Source organism: Neopelma chrysocephalum, unplaced genomic scaffold (genome assembly GCF_003984885.1).
Source record: "Neopelma chrysocephalum unplaced genomic scaffold, ASM398488v2 Primary Assembly neopelma1_86, whole genome shotgun sequence".
Classification (NCBI taxonomy): Eukaryota; Metazoa; Chordata; class Aves; order Passeriformes; family Pipridae; genus Neopelma; species Neopelma chrysocephalum.
Window position 1 is genome coordinate 1,996,875 of NW_020897748.1, and position 25,405 is coordinate 2,022,279.

Here is a 25,405-nt window from a genome sequence, read left to right on the forward strand (position 1 = left end):
CTTTTAAATGTGCCAACTTCCATTCATTTTGTATCCTTAAATGAAGGATGTACTTATCTCTGGGGTCTGTTTATCTCTAGTGATCCTGCCCTAGAACATTTAAACAGCTCACATGTTGAGTTGAAGGATCTCACTTATTTTTATGTTTATTTGCTCAAATTACCTTTTGGATCTTTCTTTTCATGTCCCAGTACTATTATGCAAATAGATGTGATGTATACCTAGAGAATTATAATTATATTACAGTTGTTCTTGTTTACTGTTCTAGCAATTGGACCCATAAGGGTAATGCAATAAGCTGGAGGAATATGGGAACATATTCACATATGTTCACATATAATAGCCTTGTAGGGCTATTATAACACCCATGGATAATGTTGTTTGACAGTATTCATAGGACTGAAATTGAAAATGAGATGTTTTACTCTTTCCACTAAGAATCTACAAGGTGATGCTGATACTGGTGAGCAGGCATGCATAAGCTTTCTGTCTGAGGTGTGCTGAATAAGGAAAAGTTTTTATTCCTATGGGCAGATTGGTCATAGAGAGTATTTCTACATATACAACCTTTGAAAAGTCAGTTGCCATAAGATTTAAATGTAGCCTTTAGCAAACCAATTTCTCTTAGTTCAACAGAATGATATGAAAGGAAAACTAAGTATCCTTCCACAAATTCTTTTTTTCCTCTGTATAAATAATCATTTGAAATATTTAATATGTGATAACTTTTGAAAATGGCTATAATTCAAGTTAAGATACAGAATTTTTTGTGGTTTTCTCATTTTGATAAGCAAACTAAACTTTTAGAAAATTCTTCTCCAAATAGATCAATACTTTAATCTATTAATATTTCATATTGCTTTTGACTTTGATAATTCCTTTGCAAAAGATGTAGTCTCTGGAATAATATGAATGCATATATATGTATTATAATATAGTTTTTGATTGTATGAGCACCTATACTGGAAAAAGTCTGACTGGTAGCCAAAAGCATGAAGCTTTCTTCTTTTCAGAAATTACAAATAATAAAAATATAAACTCTCCAAACTATATATATAGAAAAACCCTGTAGATTGGATACAGGAAGTTAATAAAATAATTAACTAAAATTCAAAATTGTTTGACCTGTTGTAGATACAGTAGACAGTAATTAGCTCAGTAAGGAGAATAGATAATAAAGGAAGTATGCACAGCCTGCGCTTCCAGATGCTAATGTGAGCTCTAGCATTGACTCTGCCTTTAATGTAGCCACTTAGGGTTGAAGAAGTTGTATAGAAAAATGGTAATCATATAGAATGAGGTCTATATATACAAAAGCAATAATATCATCACTCAAATGAGTACTTTTGAGGTCTGAAACTATAATTTGCTCAATACCCTTGAAGGAAAGGTATGTAGAAGTGTGATGTTGTCATTATTATTTAGCAGCATTGAAATATTTGGGCTGTCAATCATTGAATCAATCCAACTCACACTAAGAGTTACCAAAAAATCATTATCATCTGCTGACTTTCCAGTGGAATGTTCTTTGTGCTATTTGTGAGTCTCAACATATGAAGTATTGCAGCCATGCTTTTCAAATTTGAAATTGCAAGTCATTCCAGCTAAAAGGTCAGATTGACTGAATTGCGCATAGGCATTTGCTTGACAAGGCAAAATGAAATCATGTTATCCAAAGAAAATATTGCAGCCTGATTTTTTTTCCACTAATCTCTTTTCTATTGGAAAATTTTGCATTTCAAGGCTACAAAGTTCTGTCTTTTTGACTCCCTCTTTATTCTTTTGAAATGCAATTACTGTTCAATGAAATGTTATTTCTCTATCCTATTTTTAAAGCTGTTTCATGATGTACTGCGCAGTGTCATAGTTTAATAATGTTGCTAAATTCTCTTCCTGTATAAATTTATCAAAAGCTTAAAATGAAGTGAAATGCAAGGATCATAGTAATTTTGAGTGTTGTTTTCTAAACGCAGGACAATATCTGCAAAGACGCACCACCAGGCAAATAACTTCAATATATTTGAAGGAATGGTCTGCCATGGAGTCCCAGTTGCGACAGTTTCTAGAGGCAAAGTGGTTTATGAAGGTGGAGTTTTCAATGTCACAGCAGGAGAAGGCAAATATGTCTCCCGTCCACCATTCCCTCCATATGTCTACAAACGAGTCAGGCAGCGGGAGCAGGTTAATTAAACTAATAAATCTCTGTAATGCCTTGTACAACATGAGGATAACTAGCTCTTGGGAAGAGAGGTTTGGGGATTCAATGGTAATTTTCCTTACTAATCAAAATATGCCAAGGTGGGAGGAAATTAAACTAGAGAACTCAATGTTTATTGCTCTTTATCTACAGAAAAATATCATAGACTTGTTCCTGCTCTTACGGTAGTCTGTACAACTCGTGAACTAAGCCTCAGTACTTTCTAAAATAAACATGTCTCACTTGCAATAAAAGTGGACAAAGTTTTGCTCCTGAGTAATCTGACCAGCTGCTGCATTTCATCACTGATTTCACTGAAAATCAGAGAACCTTAAAATCTGTGGCAAGAAATCTTGCACCAAGGAAGAAATCAATAATTTTCTAACTCTTGCATGGGTCAGATCTTTGGAGCTAAACCCTGTAGAATATTAAACACTTTGCTGTGTTACAGCAAGAGTGTGTTAAAAGCTGAACACGTACAAAGCCCACTGATGGACCAAGCAAGATAGCTGTGTTGAAGCTCATTATTTATTTTTTTTAAGAGAAATATTGCAAATACCCGAAGATTGAATTTTCAGTGCCTATTTACTGTGCAAGCACTCATGATGCTTTTGTGTCCTTAGCGTTACTTACTGTGAATAGGATTTTCAAAAGCACCCAGAGTAAGTAAATTTTAAAATGTACTTGAATCAGTGGAATTCACTGCAGTATCTAAAAGTTGAATCAGACTAACATCCATGTGAGATATGGCCCAGTGAAAAGCTTCCAAGGTAATTCTGTATATTTCTTTCTGCTATTGCCTTTATGGACTGAGAAGAGCATGCAAAAGTGGCTGAATGAGGCTTTCCTCTAAAGACCACAATTTCACAGGAGGTGATGAACTGCCTACAAGTTCATACACATAATTGGTAGATAACTAGTATCAAAACTAAACTAAAATTTATAGGAAATTTGATAATTACACAATTCTGAAAGAATTCCATGAACATAGTGGTTTCCATTTCCCATCAAAGGTAGGAGAATTTTTCCTCAACCCAAACAGCATGTCTTCAGAAGTGATTTTTCAACCACCTCAGCCTCCTGTAGCCAGCAGCTGGAATAGTGGATGATAAATATCCGCACAAGGCAGAATTTGCTTTATTTCATTGATATTTATTAACATCTCTTACCTGTATTAAAAACATCACTGGAAAATGTGAATACTTTAACAAAGAGAAGCATCCATAAAATGAGGTGGAACACGGTCATTTGCTTCTTTAAAAAAATGGATTTAGAATTGCATTGTTACAATGTCAAACAGATCTAACCACCCAGCTCCTGATGAAAGCTGAGAACTGAACAGTTTAATCCCAGTGCAAGGGATCTTTTTCAGAGAGAAGTTTGGTGAAAGTATTGGGATGCATTACATGAAAAGCTGGGTCATCATAGGACTGCTATTTTGATTGTGTCCAATTAGCAATTTCAAGGGGAAGACAAAGTAACAAAAAATTTAAAATATTTTATTGCAGGTCTGTCAGCCTGCTCCTGTCAAGAGAGCACCATATACAGGCGTGGTCTCAGGAAGATCCATTACGCAAGAATAATGTGCTCGTTCACCAGTTCTGGCTCTTGCAGGTAACCATCTCTTTTGGTTAGTGAAAACTACTTTACTTAATGCTACTCTGAAACTTCAAGAAATCAAAAGTGTAGCAGGCTGCCTAGGTAGTGACAGCCTTGTCTGAAATAAGCCTTCTCAGAAGCTGAGTTGTCCTGGTATCTGTAAATTTGATGAAAAAGTGTGGCAGTCCAGATATGGAGAACATCTTTCTGACTGGAGCATCATTTAAGAAGTTAAGCTGAAAGAAACAGATGGAGTTTAACTGCAAGACTGAACCGTGGGTATGAAGGCCCACGGAAAACCTGAGTTCAGTTATGAACAGGAGTACAAAGCAAGCATGAATGTTTGGGTGCAAATTTACAGAAAAGAAACCAGAACCACCAACAAAAACATTTTGATGTAAAAAATTAATTTTGTTGGTGTCTCTGTGTTACAGACAATAACCCTTCAAGAAATGTGCTGTTTGGGTTAAGCTGATAGATTTGTTTTGCAAGGACAAAAGCTGTCTTCATGAAAAGAGAAGGCTCCAGAGAGACCTTAGAACAGCCTTTCGGCACCTAAAGGGAGCCTATGAGAGAGATAGAGAGGGATTTTTTTACAAGGGCATGTAGTAGTAGGACAAGAGGGAATGGCTTTACACAGAGAGTAGGTTTAGGTTACATATTAGGAAGAAATTCTTTACCATGAGGTTGGTGAGGCCCTGGCACAGGTTGCCCAGAGAAGTTGTGGATGTTCCATCCCTGGAAGTGTTTAAGGCTAAGTTGGATGGGGCTCTGAGCAACCTGGTCTAGTGGAAGGTGTCCATTCCCATGTCAGGTGGTTTGGAACCAGATGATCTTTTAGGTTCCTTCCAAACCAAGCCATTCTATGATTCCATGAATAGTGGTGCTACAGTTAATGACAGCAGTGGTCTAATGGCTGGCTGAGTTAGTGCAAGCTCACCTCTGCTAACAGGGCAATAACACCTGGCATCTCCCCTTCCCTCCTCTCCAGTGTTCACAGTGTGTAACTTGGTTAATGACAGTCTCTCCCCTGTATGTGCCCTGGTGCTCGGCAGATCTTTGAGCTGACTTTCTTGCTAAGAGAGCAGAAACCAACTAGCTTCTTTTTTCTGGGTTAGTTTTTGGTTGCCTTGATGAGTTGAAGTGTCTCCTAGAAGAACCTAGCAGAGATCAGCACAGTGCAGCATATGGATGGGATAAGGCAGCTGGGGACAAGGACTAGGTGACAGCACTTAACTCTTTAACAGTTCAACAAGCAGAGGAAATGCTTCAGGAAGAGGTAAAAGAACTAGATAAGACCTTCAGCAAGCACAGTTGAGCCATGATGCTGCTGTATGCCAACTGCAGCTTTAATGTTTTCTGCTACAGCAGAGGAGTTGATTAATATGTTTTGGGGGAACAGTGGGTGGCAGTAAGCATGACAAAATCCAGGCTGAGGTTTTGGGTGCGTATGTGTACCAACAATGAGACTAGCTAGTTTGAGGGATGATTTCCCAACAGACGAGTATAAAGCCCCAGTTTGCACCTCACATAAAATGGGCCTGTTCTTAGTGTTAATTAATATGGGCACAGGAACAAATCTGTAATAGTGGGAGGATAAAGTTAGCTTTTCCATATTTCATTGTATCATTCCTTTAAACCTCATCCAGGGCATCAGTAGCAGCAACAGAGTGCAGCATCCCATTTGTTTTCTCTGTCATAAGGGAGAAAGGTTTTCTAATAGAGAGGACTAAAGGCTAAAGCTTCAATAGAGTGAGGGAGCAATAATCGTTTTTTCTAGCTCCTAGCACTGTTTCTCCATTATTACCTCTCTGACTGACAAATTGCAAAGAAGAGATTTTCTTTTGAAAGATTATATCATATTGTATTTTTTTTCTCTGTAGATAAAAGCAAATGAAAATGACCCTGCTGTCCCCAACAAAGCAGTGCCTTCTGGGTCCAACAGTCAATCTACAATCAACTTCTCAAGAGCCAAGATGAAACAACAGTAACCAATAAGCATTATACTTGGCTTCCTACATAAAAGTTGTCATTGCAATTTCTCTGTAAAAGTAATTTTGTTACAAGAACTGGAAAATTCTTTTTAGAAAATGGAGTAATAATAAAATAATAACTACAATTATAGTGTGGCAACAACTCTGTACATTCTTAAAAGTAAGTAAGTTTGGGGATGATATTTCTTAATATTTATCCTTAGAAGGTATCAGCTACCCAGTGAAGTAAAAGCAATGAACAATGGTCTTTAAGCATTTTCTAAATTATTGCTCTGTTGGGTCACAGGACATGACACAACATTCTCTACTTTCATGTATTAGGAAGATCTCTGTTGTGCTTGGCAATGTAGTAAATTCTGATAGCAGATGCTGAATTTTAGTTTTTAATTTTCCTTTCCTGTAAGGGGTCAGGTACAGAGAAATGCTGATTCAGGAGAACATTCATTACTTTAGAGCTGGTGCCACATCTCCATGTCACTGTCTTTAAAGAACTTTATATATTTTGTCCCTGCCAACTAAACCACAAAGCATTTCTTGGTGTGTTCAAGTATTGCCTTTGTTGCACCCTAGGCAAACCTATGCTAACCATACTCATAAACCTACAACACTGTTTTGTGTTCTGGCTCTATGGAGAAACATGCACCCATCACTTGAAGGCTTATGAAGTGGGATCACCAGAGCAAAACCATAATGCATTAATGTCAAAAACCTTTTTTTTTTGTTGAAAATGTGAATTTTTTTCCAATGTAACTCATACTTTGGGTGGTTTTAGGATAGAATTACTGATGAAAAAAAATCTCATTTCCTCAATTTATTTGATTTCCCTTTTGAGATGTAATTGTGTTTTTAGAAGCATGATTCTGTTACCATATCTAGACAAGTTTTGTCTTGGAGAATTTGAATGTTGTTTAAAGTTGCATTTTCATATGTAATAGCTGTTCTTTTTAAGCAGCTGTCACTGGGAATATTTAAGAGAGTGTCATGGTTTAATCCCAGCTGGCAGCTAAGTACCACAGAGCCAATTGCTCAATCCCCCTCAGTGAGATGGGGAAGATCATTGGAAGAGTAAAAGAGAGACAACTCGTGATTTGAGATAAAACCAGTTTAATAGGTAAAGCAAAAGCTGTGCACACAAGTAAAGCAAAACAAGGAATTCATTCTCCACTGCCCACTGGCAGGCAGGTGTTCAGCCATCCCCAGGAAAGCACTCTGAATGTCCCCCCTTCCTTCTTCCCCCAGCTTTATGTCCTGAGCATGGTGTGGATTATCCCTGGGGTCAGTTGGGATCAGCTGTCCCAGCTGTGTCCCCTCCCAACTTTTTGTGCATCCCCAACCCCTTCTCTGATGGGGCAGTACAAGACACAGAAAAGGCCTTGAAGCAGCATAAGCACTGCTCAGCAATAAAAAAAGCGTTCTTGAATTATCAACACTGTTTCCAGCACAAATCCAAAGCATAACCCCATACCAGCCACCATGTAGAAAATTACCCCAGCCAAAACCAGCACAAAAAGAAATGAAGGCAACACAAAATCACCTATACAGTGAGTTTATTGTCTTATGTGTGGAAAAAGTATAACCTGTAGTGTGCAACTCACAGACCAAACAGACACAGAAAGTGTTGCATATTTTAAGACAGACATATTAAACATATGATAATTACTATTACTTTTAATTCGATTGTGGAAAACAGACTTACGGTTCCTCCTATATTCATAGGCATTCAGCGATGTATGAGTTTGCACGAGAAACAAACTCCTACTAGGTCAGTAGTTGTTGTGTCTCTAAATAACAAAGGAGGATTTTCTCTCTCAGATGATTGAAGATAGTCATGGGGATGGTCAGAAGATCTAGCACAGGTTCCTGTTTCTTTGAGGTTGCGGAACAGCAGAACCAGGAATCCAGCACTATTACAATGACTATTACAAGGAAACAGTTCACTGTTCAGTATAGACTTCTGTACTGCTATGTTCTGCATCTCAGTTTATTGTCCAGTGTCCCTCTGCAATCAACAGAGAAAGAGGTGCTTCTGGAATTTTATTCATCTCTGCATCAAGTCCTAACACAGGTTAGATGAATCTATCTGGAATTGTTCTCCTTTGGGATGAAATGGGTAGTTTTCTTGCAGTGCAGCTTTGTCTCCTTTGACTATAAAGACTGCACAGCATATCTACCAATGGTGCAGATGTCTCTTTTGCAGCTGCCTTCCACCTAGCCCACCTTTGCCTCTCAGGACTGTAACTTTCTTGTGTGAAGGATGCTTGTCTTTTTAATGTTTTGCCTCATCAAGAGTGCAGGTCAACCATGAATCCATTCTTTCTAATTAATCTTTTGCTACCTTGGAAGCAGAGTAAGAGTAAGGGAAGAGTAAGGGAAAAAACGGGGAGAAGAAAAGATCTATTTCTACCTTTAGCAATAATTTATATTTGTGTGGAGTCTTTCATCTGAGACTTCAGGTTTTAACAATTATTAGAACCTTGCAACTGCATCATATACCTGTGAGACAAGTAAATATAATTAGTAGAAGTTTATAGTTGTGAGATTATGGATACTCAAGGACCTGAAATCACTCAAGTGGTCGAATATATGTTGTTGCCTTATGTTCAATATCCAGTGTTGGCTTAAGTCAGTTGCTCAAGGCCAAGATGACTCAGTTATGACAATGATACCCAAGAGTAAAGGATGCCAGTCCTTTGGATACCATGGGTATGCCTGAGCTTTTCAAGTGTGCTTTGGGCTCTTGTGATACCTACTGAGATCAAAGTGATACAAAAGATTACAGATCATGAAAGGAACAAAGTGTTTTTTCTACAAACAGGTGTTTTCACAGTGTGCTAACAGCAAGTAGTTTTATCAGTTATATAAACACCCATTTTGTAAATTGAAATCTTCAAACTATGAATGCGTGTTGTCTATGGAAAAATGTATGATCTCTTTAGGTTTCCTACTGATTTTTATTGGATTAGAAATGAGAAAACATCTTCCTGTATAATTAACAAAGGATTTCTGATCCCTATGTTGGTACTTGGTATTTTCTACACAAAATCATTTGCTGTATTTTTACATCCTTAGTGCAACAATTTATTGAGCCTGTCAGGTTTGTGATATTCATGAATATTTACTTTACCACGACACATGCTGACCCTAGTACCTGAATCCTGCCTCTAGCCACACCGTGCCAAGTAACAGCCCTTGAGGAACTGTGTGACATCAAAAACATTTCCGTGGTGCTATTCAGGCACTCCTGCTGAAGTTGAGACTGTTAGACTGCAAATCTCTGTTGTCCTTGTTCTTTTTCCACTTACATGGGGTATGCTGTAATGGTGGGATCTTCACAGGGATGTAATGTTGGGACTGCCTGAGTCCCTATTCCAAAGCACCAGTAGTGAATGACAGCAGAGCCAAATACAGTAGAATGGTTTATTTTAGCAGGCATATAGTTTGGTATGCAATGGGATTACAGTTGTGTCAGCACAGGTCCTGAATTGGAGCACTGGAAGGAGCACGAGTGGTCTTTCAGTCTTACCTCAGTCTCTAGAACCTGACAAGACTTCTGAATTCATCCTGCAGCCTCATTGCATTCTCAAGTTCTTGCTGGGTCTGTGCTATAACTGTTGTGCTAAGACAACTGATGCCACACACTAGGTTGAAAAGGTGGTTTAGGGATGACTTCTGCAGCCCACACAGTTGTCTAGAGCCTTTCATGGGGAAGTAAGATAGTAATTGTTTCGCAGATGTTTGAATATTATCTCATTTAGCCATTATCCTCAGGCTTCTCCAGTGCCTACTGAGAAAAATGTTTGCTTTCTTTGATTGTTCTTTTAATCTGTTGGTCGCTCAGCTGGAGTAGACTATCTCTGATTGCTTTGAGAGATTATACTGGTGCATTAATCCCCTTTTCTCTGGAGCAATACATGTCCATATAGAGGAGCCAAAGACCTGTTTTGTCAAGGATAAAACACAGAACAGCCTTTCCTTTCTTAGTCTTCCCTTTGGGATCCTACTGATTTCCTCCTATTTCTTGTTTGGAAAGGTTGAGGATTCAGATGCATTGTTAAAGTAAGGAAAAAACTCTGTTAACCGTATTTTTATCACTCTCTACAGCCGCCAGACGTAAATTTGGGATCTTTAGTAATCCATTCTCCCTGGTGATGTGGATTCCAGGGGAAGGAGCAGAAAAGGAATTTGGGAGATCTGATCCCTACACACATAATACTGTTTTCATCCTCATCATTTGCCAGAGAAAGCCTCATATAGACAGCATGTGTTTATTGTCCAGTTGTTAGCTATCAGTTCACTGCCTGTGAAAGCTCATGGCTGTGGTGCAGCTACATCTGCAGTGCTTCTTTCCTCAGCCTAAAGTACAGGGGATGGATCTCTGCAGAGTAGCAGTACTGGAACATGTGGCAGTACTGGGCCACTGGAGGGCAGGGCAGGTATAATGTATCAGGAATGAAACGAGAAGGAGGGTGCTCTCAAGCACAGCAGCACCCGTGAAGCATGTTCACGTGTTTTGGAATCTGTGTCCCTAAAGTCGGCAATAACGTCCCTATTTTCAGGCTTTATTTCATCATCATCAGAGAGTGATCCTTTCATCCTTACTCTCCACTTTTGCAACGTAAAGCCGAACAGAAGAAAGGCTTTGCTTATTCATTTCTTCTTTAATTGCATCTCTGGGCTATTTAAACTGTGATGAAAACACAGTGAGTCAGTGTGATAATATTGACAGAGCAGGAGTCAGGGAGAAAGCAATTGTAAACCCAGCATCCTCTGACTTTGCACACCCAGCTGCTCTCACGAAATGCTGCAACAAAACTAGCACAAAGGAAAAGAAGCCTTTAGCTTGGCTGTGAAGCCAGCCAGGTTTGGGGGTATGCAGTGGTGATAAGGAGAGTTCTATAAACAAGGTTGCTGAAAGGAAATGTCCTTGTTTGTATTGTGCTCCAGAAGGGTCAGGAGCACTAGCATGTCTCTCTGAATTATCTTCACAAGACAATTAGGTCAGCCTTTCATTAATTTTACAAACTAGATTTGATCCAATTGGAGGATTTTTCACAGTAAATTAAACAGTTTCTACACTAGTGAAGGACGTTTAAAAAGGAAGTTGAGCTCTGCTGTGAACTGAGGGAAGGAGAGGGAGGAATGAGTCAAACCCCAAATCCAGACTTCTCCTCAGACTCTTCTGAGTGCAGAGTGCATTTCTGACGAGCCCTAGAAAGGCATTTAGAGACAATATCCAGTAACATGTAAGATATTAAAAATGTCTATTATACAAACAAATTAATAAATAAAGTCGCTAATTTCAACTGCAACCTTTAGTTCAGCAGAAAGAAAAGAAACACATGCTTTTATGTATGGGGAAGAATTTTCTATTGGACCTGAAGAAAACATAGTAAAAGAGGAAAGAAGACCATGAATGACAAAGACAGAGGAAAAGAGCCAAAATAAAACATAAGAAATCTGAGGAGATGGTAGGCAAGAAGAGGAATAGAAATAATTGTGAATGGAATGCTGGGGGTTTTTTGTAACTTGTAGACTTCTTTTTTTTTTAAGAAAAAGGAACAATGTAATCCTGAGGTTGAGGGTTATGGTAAACAGAGAAGCCAAAGAAATAGCTGAACAACTTGCAGAGGAGACAACTGAAGATAAACAAATCTCCAGACTTCCCCTGCTCATAAGACAGAAAAAAATGGGAGAAAACAAAAAGCCAATAAGGTCTGCAGAGAATGAAAAGTATGTCTCTATGTAATGCTAAGAGAGAGACAGACCTACCTTTTCATTTGTACAACTAAAGAGGACCACTGGCCAACTGAAGAAATAGGACTAGTACTGTAGGTAAGGGTAAGAATTTTCCTACCACTGAGATAAAACTCAGTGTCTTTGAGACATAGAAGGTGAATTTGATTTAGAATTTAAAAAAAAAAAAGTGCAGAATATGCCACCTTCCCCAATAATCCAGGTTGAGGGAGATGGGGAAGAGCAAATTTATCTCCTTTGCCTGCCATTCAGCTCATCTCCAGCACACAGATATGCACATGCATGGTCACAGAAACAGAGTGCATTAGTCCACTCACGTATGTGACTCTAGTATGAGTGTAATGGTAACAATATTTGTCAGGTGGCACCTTGCTGCTATCACAGCATATTCACAAATTAAAACAAGGTTTTGCTGTGAATGTCCAATATTTTATCTGCAAAGCTTTGTATAAAAGTTACCAAATCACAGAATGGCTGCAGCTGTCAGACACCTCTAGAGATATCTGCTCCAGCCCTGCTGGAGTCCTGCTGGAGCCCTGCTCCTCTGACTTACTCGAAGCCATGTCTTTGAGTATCTCCAAGGATGGAGATTCCATAACCTCTCTGGGCATCCTGTTCCTGTGTTTGACCACCCTCACAGTAAAAATGTTTTTCTTGTGTTTCAGTGATATACCTGTCAACTTAGTGGCCTTTATGTTTGGAAATAGCTTCCAGGGGAAATTACTCCATCACCTTCCCACGGATTGAGGTGAGGCTGACAAATCTGTTTCTCAGATCCTCCTTCTTGCCCCACTAGAAGGTGGGAGGGTCATTTGCTTTCTTCCAGTCCTCAGTAACCTCTCCTGATCACCATGACCTTTTACAGATGATTGAGAGTTGCCTCACAGTGACATCATCCAGCACCCTCAGCGCCCATGGGTACCTCCAATCATGTCATATGGATTTAAGTATGAGCTGTTTGTTTAATTGCTCTCTAGCCATATCATGGGGAGTAAGTCTTCCTTGCTCCAGCCTTTCCCTCTGGTCCGAGGGGCCTGGTATGGCTAAAAACCAGTACTACCTGTAAAGACTAAGACCAAGAAAAACCTTGGGTTTTTCCATGTCTTCTATCACTTGTAGTGTGGTCAATTATCTAGGTAAAATGTTTACCAGAACTGAACATACTGTACACAATTACAATTAGCTTACCAAGAAGGATTGTCTTTTGTCACTGTCATAAGTCTTGCCAATTTGAAGGGCAAACTGAGCAGTACTTAGTTAACTGCCCTGCCAGGTAGTGGTGGGAGCCGCAGAATTCACACAACATTGTTCTGTGACCCTGCAAGGCTCTTCTTCATACTAGGCTGAATTTCCTTAAGTAAACAAAAAGTGCAGACATGGCATTGTCCTGAGAGTATTTTCCAAGACTCAAAGTCCTGACAGATTTAGGCATCTCTCCCAACTATTGACCATTATCTGAGTCATATTGATAAACCATTCTCATGGGCTGTAGAGCTTTTGGTTTCTCCTTGCACAACAATAGAGAGAAAAGGTATGCTGGGTGGCAACACAATCAAACAGGAAAGGCAAGAAACCCCAAAACAAATTTTGCCTCCTGATGCCAAGTGAAGCAGGTGGTGTTCTGTAGTAGCGCTCTTATTCAGACTTGCCCCAACCTTTGGGCATAGTGTTCAGTAGGAGATTTGGGCTTCTCACCAGTCTGTCCTTTGGGACTGAAAGGAGCACATCTAACTCCTGCCAGCAATGAACTTGTCAGAACTCTGACTAAAATGCTCAGTTCTTACTGACATTTAACTCTTCCCCTTTAATCTGCAATGACAACAAGAGTGTATCCTCTTGTCAATAGTACCTGGATAGCTAGTCTGTAAATCCAAATTTAGTGCAACCTTCTAATTGCTTCTCTTTCACCAGAATGCTTCTTGCTACGGGTCCTTGACAGTAGTACCTGAGATACAAACAGACACCCTGCTACTATCCAGGGCTGTCCGACTTTAGCAAAAAAGGATATACTCAGGCCTCTCAGAGACATTCAGCACAACCCTCAGTAATGCTTTAATTGAGCACCGTTTTCTAGAGACAAACTGTTGTCACACCAGCAACCTGAACCACCTGTGTCCATGGAGGAGTGAAGCTTTGGAAGGCCCAAAGAAAAACAGACTTGGTGTTTTTCAGTTTTTTGGGTGGAAAATAACTTCTGACACTTGCTAGACAGTTTTAAGTAAGTCTTTATTCATTCAGATAACAGAGACATTGATCAATGGCTGTCCTGCCACCACGCATGTATTATAGAGGAACAGAGTAGAATTTCCTGTTATGCAACCTAAAAAAAGGAGCTGGCTGTGGCTGAAAATCAAGAGTACACTGCCTGCTGGATAGATTTTTAGCTCTACATTAAATTTAGCTCTACATTAAATCTCTAGTGCTTTGTTAGTCATTCCTGTGTCTTTAGGCTTTTTACATTTGCTCCTGTGTCATGTGAAGGTCACATCACCAGTGTTAGTTGAGCAGATGAAGCACTGAGTATCGCGCTTCAGTATTGGCTCAGTTTTATTTCACTGAAGGCAATGGTGACTTAGGCAATGTAATTAAACCCATTTTTGCCACTTATGCAAGCTTCCTCAGATTTCAAGATTCGAAACGTTCACCTTTGCTTATATCTCCTACACTTCAAAGCCATCTCATCTGCACCCACACCACCTGATTACTCTGTATTCTAGCTCTCGTGGGCATTCTCGCTTCTACATGTTACATCACCTCTCTCATGATCATCAAAAACATGGTACAATCTGAATTAGTGATACAGTTTATGGATATGTGGAAGTAGGAGACTAAGACCAAGTGAGGAATTCTGGGTGGGAGACTAGGTAGGAGACTGGGAGCTAGGGATGGTAAAGAACCAGGCTGAAGGATTTGTGGCAGTTGAGGCTTGAGAAACAGATAGAAATTACTAGAAACACCTAAGCCCTGGTTCTTGGCCATCCCAGAAGGAAATAGACAGCCTCTGCTGTGTCTTCTATCTTCAGTCTCTGGCAATGTAAAGAAGACAAACCTGCTGCTGTCATTACATATTCTGTTAGCTCAACCCAATGAGGTTTGTGCTGTAGTCCTAAAAGGTCCAAACTGTTTGATTGCTTTTAGACAGAAGAACAGATTCTCCATGAATTTGTAAAGTACCAGATAATGCAGACCCAAAGTTGAAAAACGAGTGTTAATGCAATCCAGAGCAATCTGTGATGAACTGCACAGTATCTACAATGGCTCCTTTTCAACACTTTTCAAAAATACTGATGCTCAGCCTTTGAGTTTGATATTTTTACATTTTAAAATTGTCATTCCATAGGAAAGATGGTGCAAAATGCAAGCTAAATGTGGAGCTAAAGCATTTCGGCCATATCCAAAGATTCACTTGGTCTTTTTCACACCATGTTGTCATTTTGCCACACTCCTTTCTTTCTTCCTCACTGCCTCTGTTGCCTTGAGTATTGGAAACCAAAAACTGACCTGAAAAGAAAGAAATATGATCATAGAGTTACTGAGTTAGAGATCACCCAAACACTATTATCCTGTATAGTCAGTATTGAAGGCTGTAAAAAACTGAAACCTAAACAAACTATATGTATCTGCAGCTATCTATCTGGATTTGCCATAGGTAAGTGTGTGTTTGTTATTTCCATCAGTGTATATGTACATATAGATAAAGATTAATGTTCTTGCAGGCAGAAAAGTTCTGTTTCCTAATGGTATTTGCAATCATACTGTGTTTTAAAAAGAAATATATCACCTTCTGTTTTTCTAAGCATTAACTGAACATCTTTCTCAACATTTAGAAGCTGCTCTTACTGCCTAACACTTGCTGTCTATCTTGCAGGAATACTCTTTGTGCTTTTTATATGTTCATGAAAATGAAGTTTCTTCTCTGGAGATCTCTGAATCTGAGAAATATTTCCTTACCAGCACACAGTCATTTTCGTGTACTGATGTCATGTCTGAGGCATGTGTGTTGAAGGATAGAACAAAACAATTAGATGATCTAATCTCAATATTAGGTAACTTGTCTCTGCCCCCTGAGCAGGACAGCACTGGGGAAAGTCAATTATGTGCTAATAAATAATTGAAGTTAACAAGTGTTTAAGTATTTCCTGGATCTGGCTACCACCCTGCAAGAGAAAGATTTATTTTTTTCCCTAGAGCTGATGGCTTACCCTTCTAGCAAACATGTTCTTCACAGTTTTCTCTTGTAGCTTTGCTCTTTTTTTGAGTAATTTTGCATGCAAATGATGTATCCGCTTCATCGCAGCGTCAGGATAAAAAGAAGTTGACACGAGTATTTTAAGTTGGGTCAGGAGGCCAGAGAATAATCCAAAAGTTATTAAGAAGAAGATGATGACCCCAAGCTGGATCCATGTCGTGGAGAGAGCAAGCTCTGGATGAGGGATGCAGTCATGCTTAAACAAAGGGATCTTGAAAGAATCAGTCTTTGCAATATGCTTTGCAATATGAATAATAATCTCATTCCTCTGCACAAGAAAAGGGGGGAAAAAAGTTGATTATGGTACTGATTGCCTCCTTTCTTAATATTTCTGCTATTGGACATTCAGATTTGCAAAGGAACATAAGTCATCTAGTCCATCTAGTGTCTGTATATGGTGTGCTCATAACAGTGTATTTATTAGCTATTTAGAAATGTTTCAGACTGTATTTTCACCATTTCTCTTGGGAGACTGTCACATATTTGTATTGTTAAGAACTTATCTTCTCAGTGGCTCTGATAGAGAAATATTTAACTAATCTGGTTATAATGGTTTAATATTTTCTGACTCCCATGACTCTGCTCAGATCCTCTGCTGGAGGGCCCTTCCTCCAGGGTAAAACTGCAGAGCAGAGTGTTTCCATCCCTTTGGTTGTGTCTCAGCATGTGATCAGCAGTGTTTCCACACCAACCCAGGCAGGTGCTCTGACCACAAGGTTATCAGGCAAACAAAGCCACCTCTCTTCCTCTAGTAGGCACCTTTGCTTACAAGACCTGATGACTTTCACTGCTTGTGGACTGAAATGCTGAATGAGAGAGAGTAAATTAGACATGCTGCTGGGACCAGTATTTCATACTGGCAGGCAACTTTCTGCTCTGCCTGTAGGAACACTGCTAGGATACTGAGTCACCCAGCCCTCTTTTCTGACCATGTCAGGGAGATGTGTAGCTCTGCCTTGTAGCTCTTCTAATCACTTTACAGAGGCCAGGCACTTCTGCTAGATGCTCATTGGAAAAATAAGATTCCCAAAGCATGCTACCCATTTTCAGCCTGTTAGACTTTCCTGGACATTACCCTGTTCAAATTGATCTCAGTACCTTTTATTCCTAAACTGAACCAACTGCATTAGGGACTCAATATGAAAGAGGGGTACCAGTGCACAAAGAACATTGTTGTTCACGCTAATTAATAAACATCTCAGGAAGTTGTGTGTCCTGCACACCCAGGTTCCTTGACTCCCTGAGATCAGCAGCCCTGACAAATCTGCTGAGACTGAATTTTACATTTTAATGTAACTAGCCTTCCTTGGGGAACTAGAAAAAATATGATGATAGCATCATTCTCTGTTTTGGGGGAGTCAACGAGCTTTCCACAGGAGTGAACAGTGAACACAAAGAGAGCAAATTCATAGTACAAGACCCATGACATGGTCAGGCTCAGACCTTCTGTCCAGGGGTAGTGGGACTAAGCTCCTTCTTTGCCCTGTCTTGGGTCAGACCCAAGGGAGGCCATGATAAGAGGCTGCCCTCAAGGTATGAAGGATAGAAACACAGGCAAAACCACACACAGCAGTACACAGTGAATAGTGAGGTTACAACTGGTTGCTTATTATTGTGCTCAATTGGGTTTTTAATATCTCCAGGGATGGAGCCTTCACACCCTGTCTCAGAAACTTGTTCTATTGTTTCATCACCTGAAGAGTAAATAAAAAAATTATTTCCTTTATTTTTTGCCAATTTCCTCTTCTCCCTGCATATAAAAAGGATCACGGAATCATAGAGTCATTAAGGTTGGAAAAGACCTCCAAGATCACTGAGTCCAACATGACCGAACACCACCATATCAACTAGACCATAGCACTAAATGCCACATCAAGTTGTTTCTTGAATGCTTCCAAGGATGGTGACTCCATTACTTCCCTGGGCAGCCTGGTCTAGTTCTTGACAACTCTTTCAGTGAGGAAATTCTTCCAGAGTCTGACTCCTCTTTCTTACACTCAACCCCCCATCAGATATTTTCGTACACTGATGAGATCTCCCTGAGCCATCTCTCCTTCAGACTGAGCAGCCCCAGCCTCATCTCATGTGACAGATACTTCAGTCCTTTAATCATCTTTTTGACCCTTTCTTTGACCTCTCACTCCAGTATATGCCCCTCTTTTACTGGGTCTCACCAGTGCTAAGCAGCAGGGAAGGATCACCTCCCAGAGCTTGCTGGCAATGCTCTGCCTAATGCAGCCCAAGGTAGTACTTTCTTTGCCATAAGGGCACATTGCAGGCTTGTGGTCAACTTGGTGTCCATCAGAACTTTCAGGGCCTTTTTCTGCAAGGCCATCTCCCAGCCAAGTTAGCCCCCAACATGTATAGTGCATGGAGTTATTTCTCTCTAAGCACTGTAAAACATGGCATGTTGCTTTGCTGAACATTGTGAGGTTCCTCTTGGCCCAATTCTATAGCCTTTTCAAGTCCCTCTGAATGACAGCACAATCCACTGGTGTTTCAGACACTCTTCCCAGTTTTATAATGTCTGCAGGCTTATGTGACTACAATCTGTTCCTCTGTCCAGACCATTAATGAAGAGGTTAAACAACACAGGATCTCGTGTCTACTCCTGGAGGACATCAGAAGTGACTTTGTACCACTAGTCAGAACCTTTTGAGTCCAACAGGTCTGCCAATTTTCAGTTCACATCACTCTCCATTTACCTATCCCACACTTCATCAGTTTGTCAATAAGGATGTTGTCTTCCAGTGTTCCAGCACAGGAAAACTTAATAAATGCACAATCAGCATCCACTCTTCTCCCTTCATCCAGCAACCCAGTGTTTGTATCATAGGTTGTTAGACTGGTCAAGAAGATTTAGCCTTTATAAATCCATCCTTAATACTCTTAATATGTTTCCTGACCTTCACGTGTATGCAAATGGCTTCTATGATTATATTCTCTGTTACCTTCCCAGGTATCAAGGTGAGGCTGACCCAACTGTAGTTTCCTGAATCCTCCTTCTTACTCTTGTTGAAGATGGGAATAACATTTGCTTTCTTCCACTCTTCAAGAACATTTCCCAGGCCCCATGACATTTCAAGGACAATCAAGAGTGGTCTCACAGTGACATCAGCCAGCACCCTCAGCACCCTTGGGTGTTTCCCATCACATTCCATGCATTTACTTGGTTAAATGTTCCCTAATCTGATCCTTCTCAGCCAAGGGTAAGTCTTCCTTGCTCCAGATTTGCTCTTATCTCAAAGGCCTGGGATTTCAAGTAAAGGAGGAACTGAAGATGACATTCAGTACCTTAGGCTTTTCTGTGTCTTTTATTGCCATCAGGAAGGAGAAAAGACAACGCAGAAAGAATCGAGCCTTACGGAACATACCACCTAAGGAGTCTTTCTGCTGTGTCTTTTGCAACCGGACATGCCTTTCTCGTATTGGCCTTTTTAGCCACCAACGCGCTTGCAAGAAACGTGGGTAGAGCCCTTCCCAAATCTTCGTTCGCAAAGCCTAGCCATGATGATGATTGCCATCAGGACTCCTCCTGCTATTCAGAGTGGACCTACATTTCCCCATGTACATTTCACATTAGTCAGACTGACCAGATGATTAAATCCTCTTTGCTTTTGCACAAGAATCTGAAATCTGCACGATGGATCTGATTTGTTATATGTGTGCGGATTGCACAGTTACAGTGAATCCAATGGCTTTTACATCTACCTTCCTTAAAGAAGGTTCAGGTAACAATTAGAAAGGTAATAATTAGAAGTTGGTGGCCTCCATCCCCTAGGAAAGGTGTTTTTTCACTGAAACAATCTGTGAACATTTGGCTTATGACTGCCAATACAGATACCGAATTTTTCTGTTCTTTGCTAAGGTAAAACTAGTCAATAATTTAATTTTTATCCCATGGAAGAGTTTGATAATTTGATATACAATACAAAATATTGACAGAATTTCAGCAGCAGCTTGACTTCATTCCAGCTGGTTTCATTTGTAGCTCACATTCGCTGGAAGTGCTCCCCTTCCTCAAGGATGCTGTGCACTATATCTCCTCTCCCCTTCATGATACAGTCCCAACCAGATGAACATCCCACGACACACTGGAACAACCAATCTGCCACAACACTGTCTAAGCTGAACCTGCAATGGTTTAGCAGTGTGTCATAGAAAATGTGGCCTGGCTGAAGAAGCTCAGAGGTTCAATATGTTACATATGGAAAAGTGACAAAGAATCTCTCTGCCAAATATTGTACGTCCTGTTCTGTATGCTTGTGATTTCAAGCAATGCACTTATTGCATTGCTCACCTTAGTAATCTTACTCTGTGAAACTGATTAATTTTTAGAGGATGGAGAAAAATGGGAATGAATCCTCTTTATTATGAGATCTAAGAAATAATAGAAAACGTTAAGTAAGAAAAAATTATAGAAGAAAGAGCATATACCATATTGTACTAACAGTCAAGTATTTCCTTGAAACCTTCTTATCTTGAAAGTATCAAAGAGTTATATACCTTCAGAAAGTGTTTTAAGCCTGATTTTGCAAGCTATCGAACTGGACAGCTTTCCTTTGCACTAAAAGCACCACATGAGTCACACACTCCAGTGGTGGAATCTCCACCTCTAGGAGCATTCAGACAAGACCCTAAACAACCTGATCTGCCTCTGAAATTGTCCTTGTTTTGAGCAAGAGGTTGGTCTAGATGGCCTCCAGACTTACCTTACAACCTAATTACTCTATGGTTCTCTATACCACTGCTGCTCCTGCTAGAAGAACCTTGAGGTTCCAGTAACATGCTATTATTTTGTGTGCATGCACCACGCATACAACTGATGAGTTCCTCACACTACTCAGCTAAAGAAAGGTAGGCATCTATTGCATCAGTGTCACAGTGAATTTTGACTGTAAAAGTGGTGCCTCACAAATGTCAGCATTGCGAGTGTCCCATTTTAAGCTTCCGGTTTTCTTCATATATATAAATGAAGAAGGAAAGTCCTTCTAATATTTACCATTCTCTAGAAAATTGATGGTTCTCTGGAAAGTGCAGAAAACTGTCTGGTTCCCCAGCATACATATCTGTAATGGCAATGTCCATTTTTGAAATGAATGATATTCCATGAAAGAACTGATGGCTCATTGGCTATATGTCTGCTCTTGCAGCTGCTGAAGATGAAGGGAAATTTTTCAACACTAAACTAAGAAATGTACAGTACTGATAAGTACTTACATTCTGAGAGAGGCTGAGTTGAATCTCTAGATCCGGTACTTCTTGGAGATATTTATTCACAGAAATAATTAACCAATAAAACAAATAGTCTACTGCAGCAAACAGAAACCAGATGCAAAGATGAATAATTACAGGGAGAAAAAAATACAGCATTTTTTTCCTGTCTTTTCTTGTGAAGCAGAAAGATGGGATTGTCACATAATCTTTTCTTTCTTTTCTGTTAAGTGGCAAAAGACAGGGTTTCTGCTGTTGCTTTTGGTGCTCATCAAATGCAATGAACTCCTTTGTGATATAAGTATTTTTAAATTTGGTACTGTGAGAACCCAAAAATTTTTTGATAAAGAGGCCAGTTCCAAAAGAAACTAGAAAAATCCCAGTGACCGGCAACACTTTCTGGCCTATATAGGGCAGTATAGTCAGCATAAAATATATCTGGTTAGCAACTCTCTGGATTTCTTGCTTTGTGTCATTTAGCTCTTGTTTTAATGCATCATCTGAAATCGAATAAGATGGTGTGAATTCGTGCTTTAAGACCACTATATCTTTAGGTAGTGCAGCGGAAAGCTTGGCTGACTCGTAAATCCATTTCACGGCCTCAACATAATATTTTATCAAGGCAAATTGCTCATGTTTCAAATGACAGGTTATGGTGTCTGCCAGAACCTTAAGGTTGTGAAAAATATTTTGGATGTTGCTGGCCACCATGACACCTGTGCCAGCAGTAATAAGAGCATTCCTACCATTTTTCAGTCCACAGGAAAGAAGGAACAGGACACTAAAACAGCGCAGGTGCTTGAAACAGAAGAGCATGATAGAAAGCAAGATCCAGATGAATGCAGAAATCAGCAAGGGACCCAAAGAGTGGTGTGCCAGTGAGAAGTGCATGCCAAGGAAAAAAAGAAAGCTGGAGAGGAAGCCAACTGCAAAGCAAACTCCAAAAAGCTTCATCCAAGACTTCCAGCCAGGCTTCCTTTCGGATATAAAAATTTCCCATGTGTTCTGGGCTATTGAGACAAATGTTCGCATTTTCTCCTGGTTGTTGCTGACACTGCGATAGCTCAAACTAAAAGGAAAGAAGAAGAAAAATACTGTTAGTTACAGGATCATGCTACTGACAATAATGTGCTTTTAACTGGCTGTCCAATATTCTCCACACTGCAAAAAATGCAGGTCTGACTCACGTGGGGCTGAACCTCCTCATGTGAAATCCAAATATTTGTCCTCGATATCACACATATAAACACTAAAGAGATGACTCTAAATGGTTTTCTTTTTTCTTTTATATTTTGCACACTTCAATTAGCTATATAGACATAATGGTTCATATTTATGTGCACGCATGTGTGCTTATGAGAGGGATGCAAGTCTCCCATAGCACCCAGTGCTCCCTACCTTGTAGGGGCACCAGGAAGGGAAAGAGGGAAGCATGGAAACTTGCCATTGATACCCCAATGAAGGGGAACATGGCTTGATCCATGGGGAGCAGCCAGAGCAGCTGCCAGGGAGGAAAGAACGGGTGAAGCAGCCTGTGCACACTGACCGGGGATGGGGAGTGAAGCTCTGCTTTTTCAGACAGAGGTAGGTTAGTACAGAGGGAAGTGTGCCTCAGGAATCATTCCTTCTTTACTGTGTGGGTGACCATGCACTGGAACAGATTGCCCAGAGAGGTTGTGGAGTCTCCCTCACTGGAGATACTCAAGAACCATCTGGATGCAATCCTGTGCAATGCACTCTAGGATGACCCTGCTTCAACAGATGGACCAGAAGATGACTCACTATGGTCCCTTCCAATCTTACACATTCTGTAATTTTATGTCATATACACTTTTAACCCTTTTTAACCTTAATAGCTTGTGCTTGTCACCATCTCATCTGACTACCAACGTGCCTGTTATGTAAATTACAGGATATTTCTGTGATTCAATTCAGTTTGATTGAAGACAATCCAGTGCTCACATCTTTCCTTCTTCTTTTACAATATAATATTAATAGTGCTATTTATCCAAAGATTCAATTTATGTGCATATCAGCCTTTTAACATAGTAGAACAAATAAGATGTTAATTAAATAAAATAAACAGTTGTAAGTTTATCTTCAATACAGAACAGTTGTCTTCACAAGATACCTCCTGAAGATATTACTTTGAATTTTGCTTAGCTTGAACACAGCAGGTAGCTAGGAACGAAACTATGATTTTGTACATACGTTGTATTTTACTAACTTTATAAATTCTGCTAGCATTCACGGCACCATTTTTCCCTTCTACTCATTGTAATTAGCTACTAGTTGTGTCATTGGTGGCTTTGCCATGAGTTGTCCTCTGCTTATGCGGATGGTCTGCTTTGTCCTCTTTCTAGTAAAAGACGTTTTTAGGAAACATAATCAAAAAGGAGATATTCATGATCCTGGAGTCAAGCAGAACCAGACCTAACAGCCTGTCAGCAAATCCTGTAGTTCCTAGATTGAGTCGCTAAACAGTATGTGCCACCACAACTTCCTTCTAGATCTAAGAAAAATTGCTTTGTACAGTGAATATGTCTGGCATTCTGTTCTTGATTTAAGCCATAAAAGAGTAAAATGCAGAAAGGCTAGCACTTCTGTAATACTATGCAAAACCATCCATGTGAGAAAATAAGACATTTTGAGTTTTCTTGATCAGCACCAATTTCGCAGTTGTTATCAAACAGAGTTTTTGCATTTCTGTGTATGGGTATAGTGTATTTGGGTTAATGCGTATAAGCATTCAGTAAATGGCTCCAATATGTGACTGGGAGTTTGGCATGACTGAATCTAAGAATTGGAGAGAGTCAAGAACAAAGCCTTAAAATTAACAAAAGCCATATTTCTGGACTGGGAGGCTGGAGACTTGCAAAATATAGACAGAACTTGAAAATAATCAAAAAGTCTCATTTACTGGACAGACTCAATGCTGTTGCCCGAGATCTCTGCAGTACTCAGAACATACATGGTAGGTTTGTCCCTAACCTGCACGAATCCATAGCTTTAAAGCAGAAGAGGTATTGTAAGGACCCAGTGGACTTCCAAGCCTGTGGCATGGATACTCAGGTGTCTCTGTATGTTCACTAAAGATTGGGAAGGAAGTATTCCCATCCCCTCCAGAGCTCATCTCTGAGCTCAGACTTTTCTAGGTAAAAGCGTGCATCTCGGTGGCTTGTCTGATGCCCAGGTTTTCCCCCAACAGGCATAGATATTCAGCATTCAGCAAGGGAGAATCACTCAAAGGATGAAAACTCTAAACCTAGAAAAAATGTAGAGGCTGAAATTTCTTGTATCAGCAGGCACTTAAACAGCTGGGAATGCTTGGGAAAGGAAAATAACACTGTGGCTCAGAGGTAGAAATGAATCTTTGGCTCTGCAAAAGAGGCTAATTCAGTGCTTAAAGAAATAGTAAACCTTGAGAGCTTTCTGAAATGATCCTTCTTAAAAAAATAAATCACAAAAGCTCTCCTGAAGCTGTTAGGTGCAGTTATAAATTCTAACAGGAGGTTGACAAGAACAAAACCTTCATTTCAATTGCAGTCTGAAGCAAGGTACATTTTCTTCTGTCCTGTAACATGAACTAATGTGGGGGCTGTTACCATTATTTATGTAGCATAAGGAAAGAATTATTCTTGGAAAGCAGCTTCTTGCTCTCGAGTACCACTTTCTTTCCACCATAGTTTCTCATTATGAGAAAATCCCACAGAGGGGAGCTGGAAACTCTTTGCTCCAGTTCTGCTTCTGAATCTGATTTTTTGTAGGGTCCAAGGAGAACCTCTCTATGCCTTAGTTTCCCTCTCTAGGAAATACTTACTCCACTCTGGAAGCATGGTATTAATCTCCCATATGGCATGCTGGCAGCAGTAATTATAAAAACAAATTCTCGAAAATAGCCTCTTCAGCAAGGAGATTGGGCCATAATTCTTAAGGCTTGTGATGTACTGAAGGTAAAGTAACATAATTAAGAGGTATTTTTCTATTTTCATTTTGAAATAAAGGAGAACAATTTAAAAGCATTTTTAAGATCCTGCTTGTGATATGTCAGATGTGGCTACAGATTTGAGTAAGCAGAATATAAGTGCATAAGATCAGGAGTCCCTAGAAAATGTCTTTCCAGCTTAGCCATGAGCTCTGTGCTAGAGCTATGTAATTTTTATAGAGTATATGTACATACCGTGTATGAGTTCTTCCCTACCTTCTATGGAGACTCCTCTGTATTCATCATCCAAAAAGTTGTGGCTGTCCTGACTGCCAGTTTGATCCTGCCCTAGTCCCTTGCTCACTCTGCAGCTGCTGATGGCTTTCTACATTAGAATAGAATAGAGTAGAGTAGAGTAGAGTAGAATAGAATAGAATAGAATAGAATAGAATAGAATAGAATAGAATAGAATA

At 39.8% G+C, this 25,405-nt stretch overlaps 2 protein-coding genes across 4 annotated transcripts in view; one reads left to right on the forward strand and one right to left on the reverse strand.

Moving 5' to 3' along the window:
* Positions 1-5,920, forward strand: part of DPYS (dihydropyrimidinase) — a 28,771-nt gene extending 22,851 nt beyond the window's left edge. For both annotated transcript variants that reach the window (XM_027692360.1, XM_027692361.1), the window contains 3 exons: positions 1,974-2,181; positions 3,706-3,811; positions 5,680-5,920. In XM_027692360.1, the coding sequence (XP_027548161.1) occupies positions 1,974-2,181; positions 3,706-3,780 (283 nt within the window). In that variant the 3' untranslated portion in view covers positions 3,781-3,811; positions 5,680-5,920. The remainder of the gene's footprint in view (positions 1-1,973; positions 2,182-3,705; positions 3,812-5,679) is intronic.
* A 9,002-nt stretch (positions 5,921-14,922) lies between these two features.
* On the reverse strand, positions 14,923-22,039 carry DCSTAMP (dendrocyte expressed seven transmembrane protein). 2 transcript variants are annotated; one of them, XM_027692539.1, is made up of 3 exons: positions 21,014-22,039; positions 15,750-16,061; positions 14,923-15,069 (listed from the first exon to the last, which is right to left on the reverse strand). In XM_027692539.1, the coding sequence occupies exons 1-3, from the start codon at positions 22,037-22,039 to the stop codon at positions 14,974-14,976; spliced, it is 1,434 nt and encodes a 477-aa protein (XP_027548340.1). In that variant the 3' UTR covers positions 14,923-14,973. The 2 variants fall into 2 exon arrangements, with proteins under 2 accessions (XP_027548340.1, XP_027548341.1); XM_027692540.1 differs by having other exon boundaries at positions 14,923-15,045; positions 15,747-16,061.
* Between the last annotated feature and the right edge of the window lie 3,366 nt (positions 22,040-25,405).

Bases quoted from the DNA above. Each gene is read 5' to 3' on its own strand.
- DCSTAMP (XM_027692539.1), bottom strand. From the start codon at position 22,039: ATGCGAACATTTGTCTCAATAGCCCAGAACACATGGGAAATTTTTATA. The intron at 16,062-21,013 runs GTAAGTACTTAT...TTTCTTGTGCAG, and splicing joins AACTCAGCCTCTCTCAGAAT to AGGAATGAGATTATTATTCA. The intron at 15,070-15,749 runs AGGGTAAGCCAT...CTCAGTAACTCT, and splicing joins TGAAGAACATGTTTGCTAGA to ATGATCATATTTCTTTCTTT.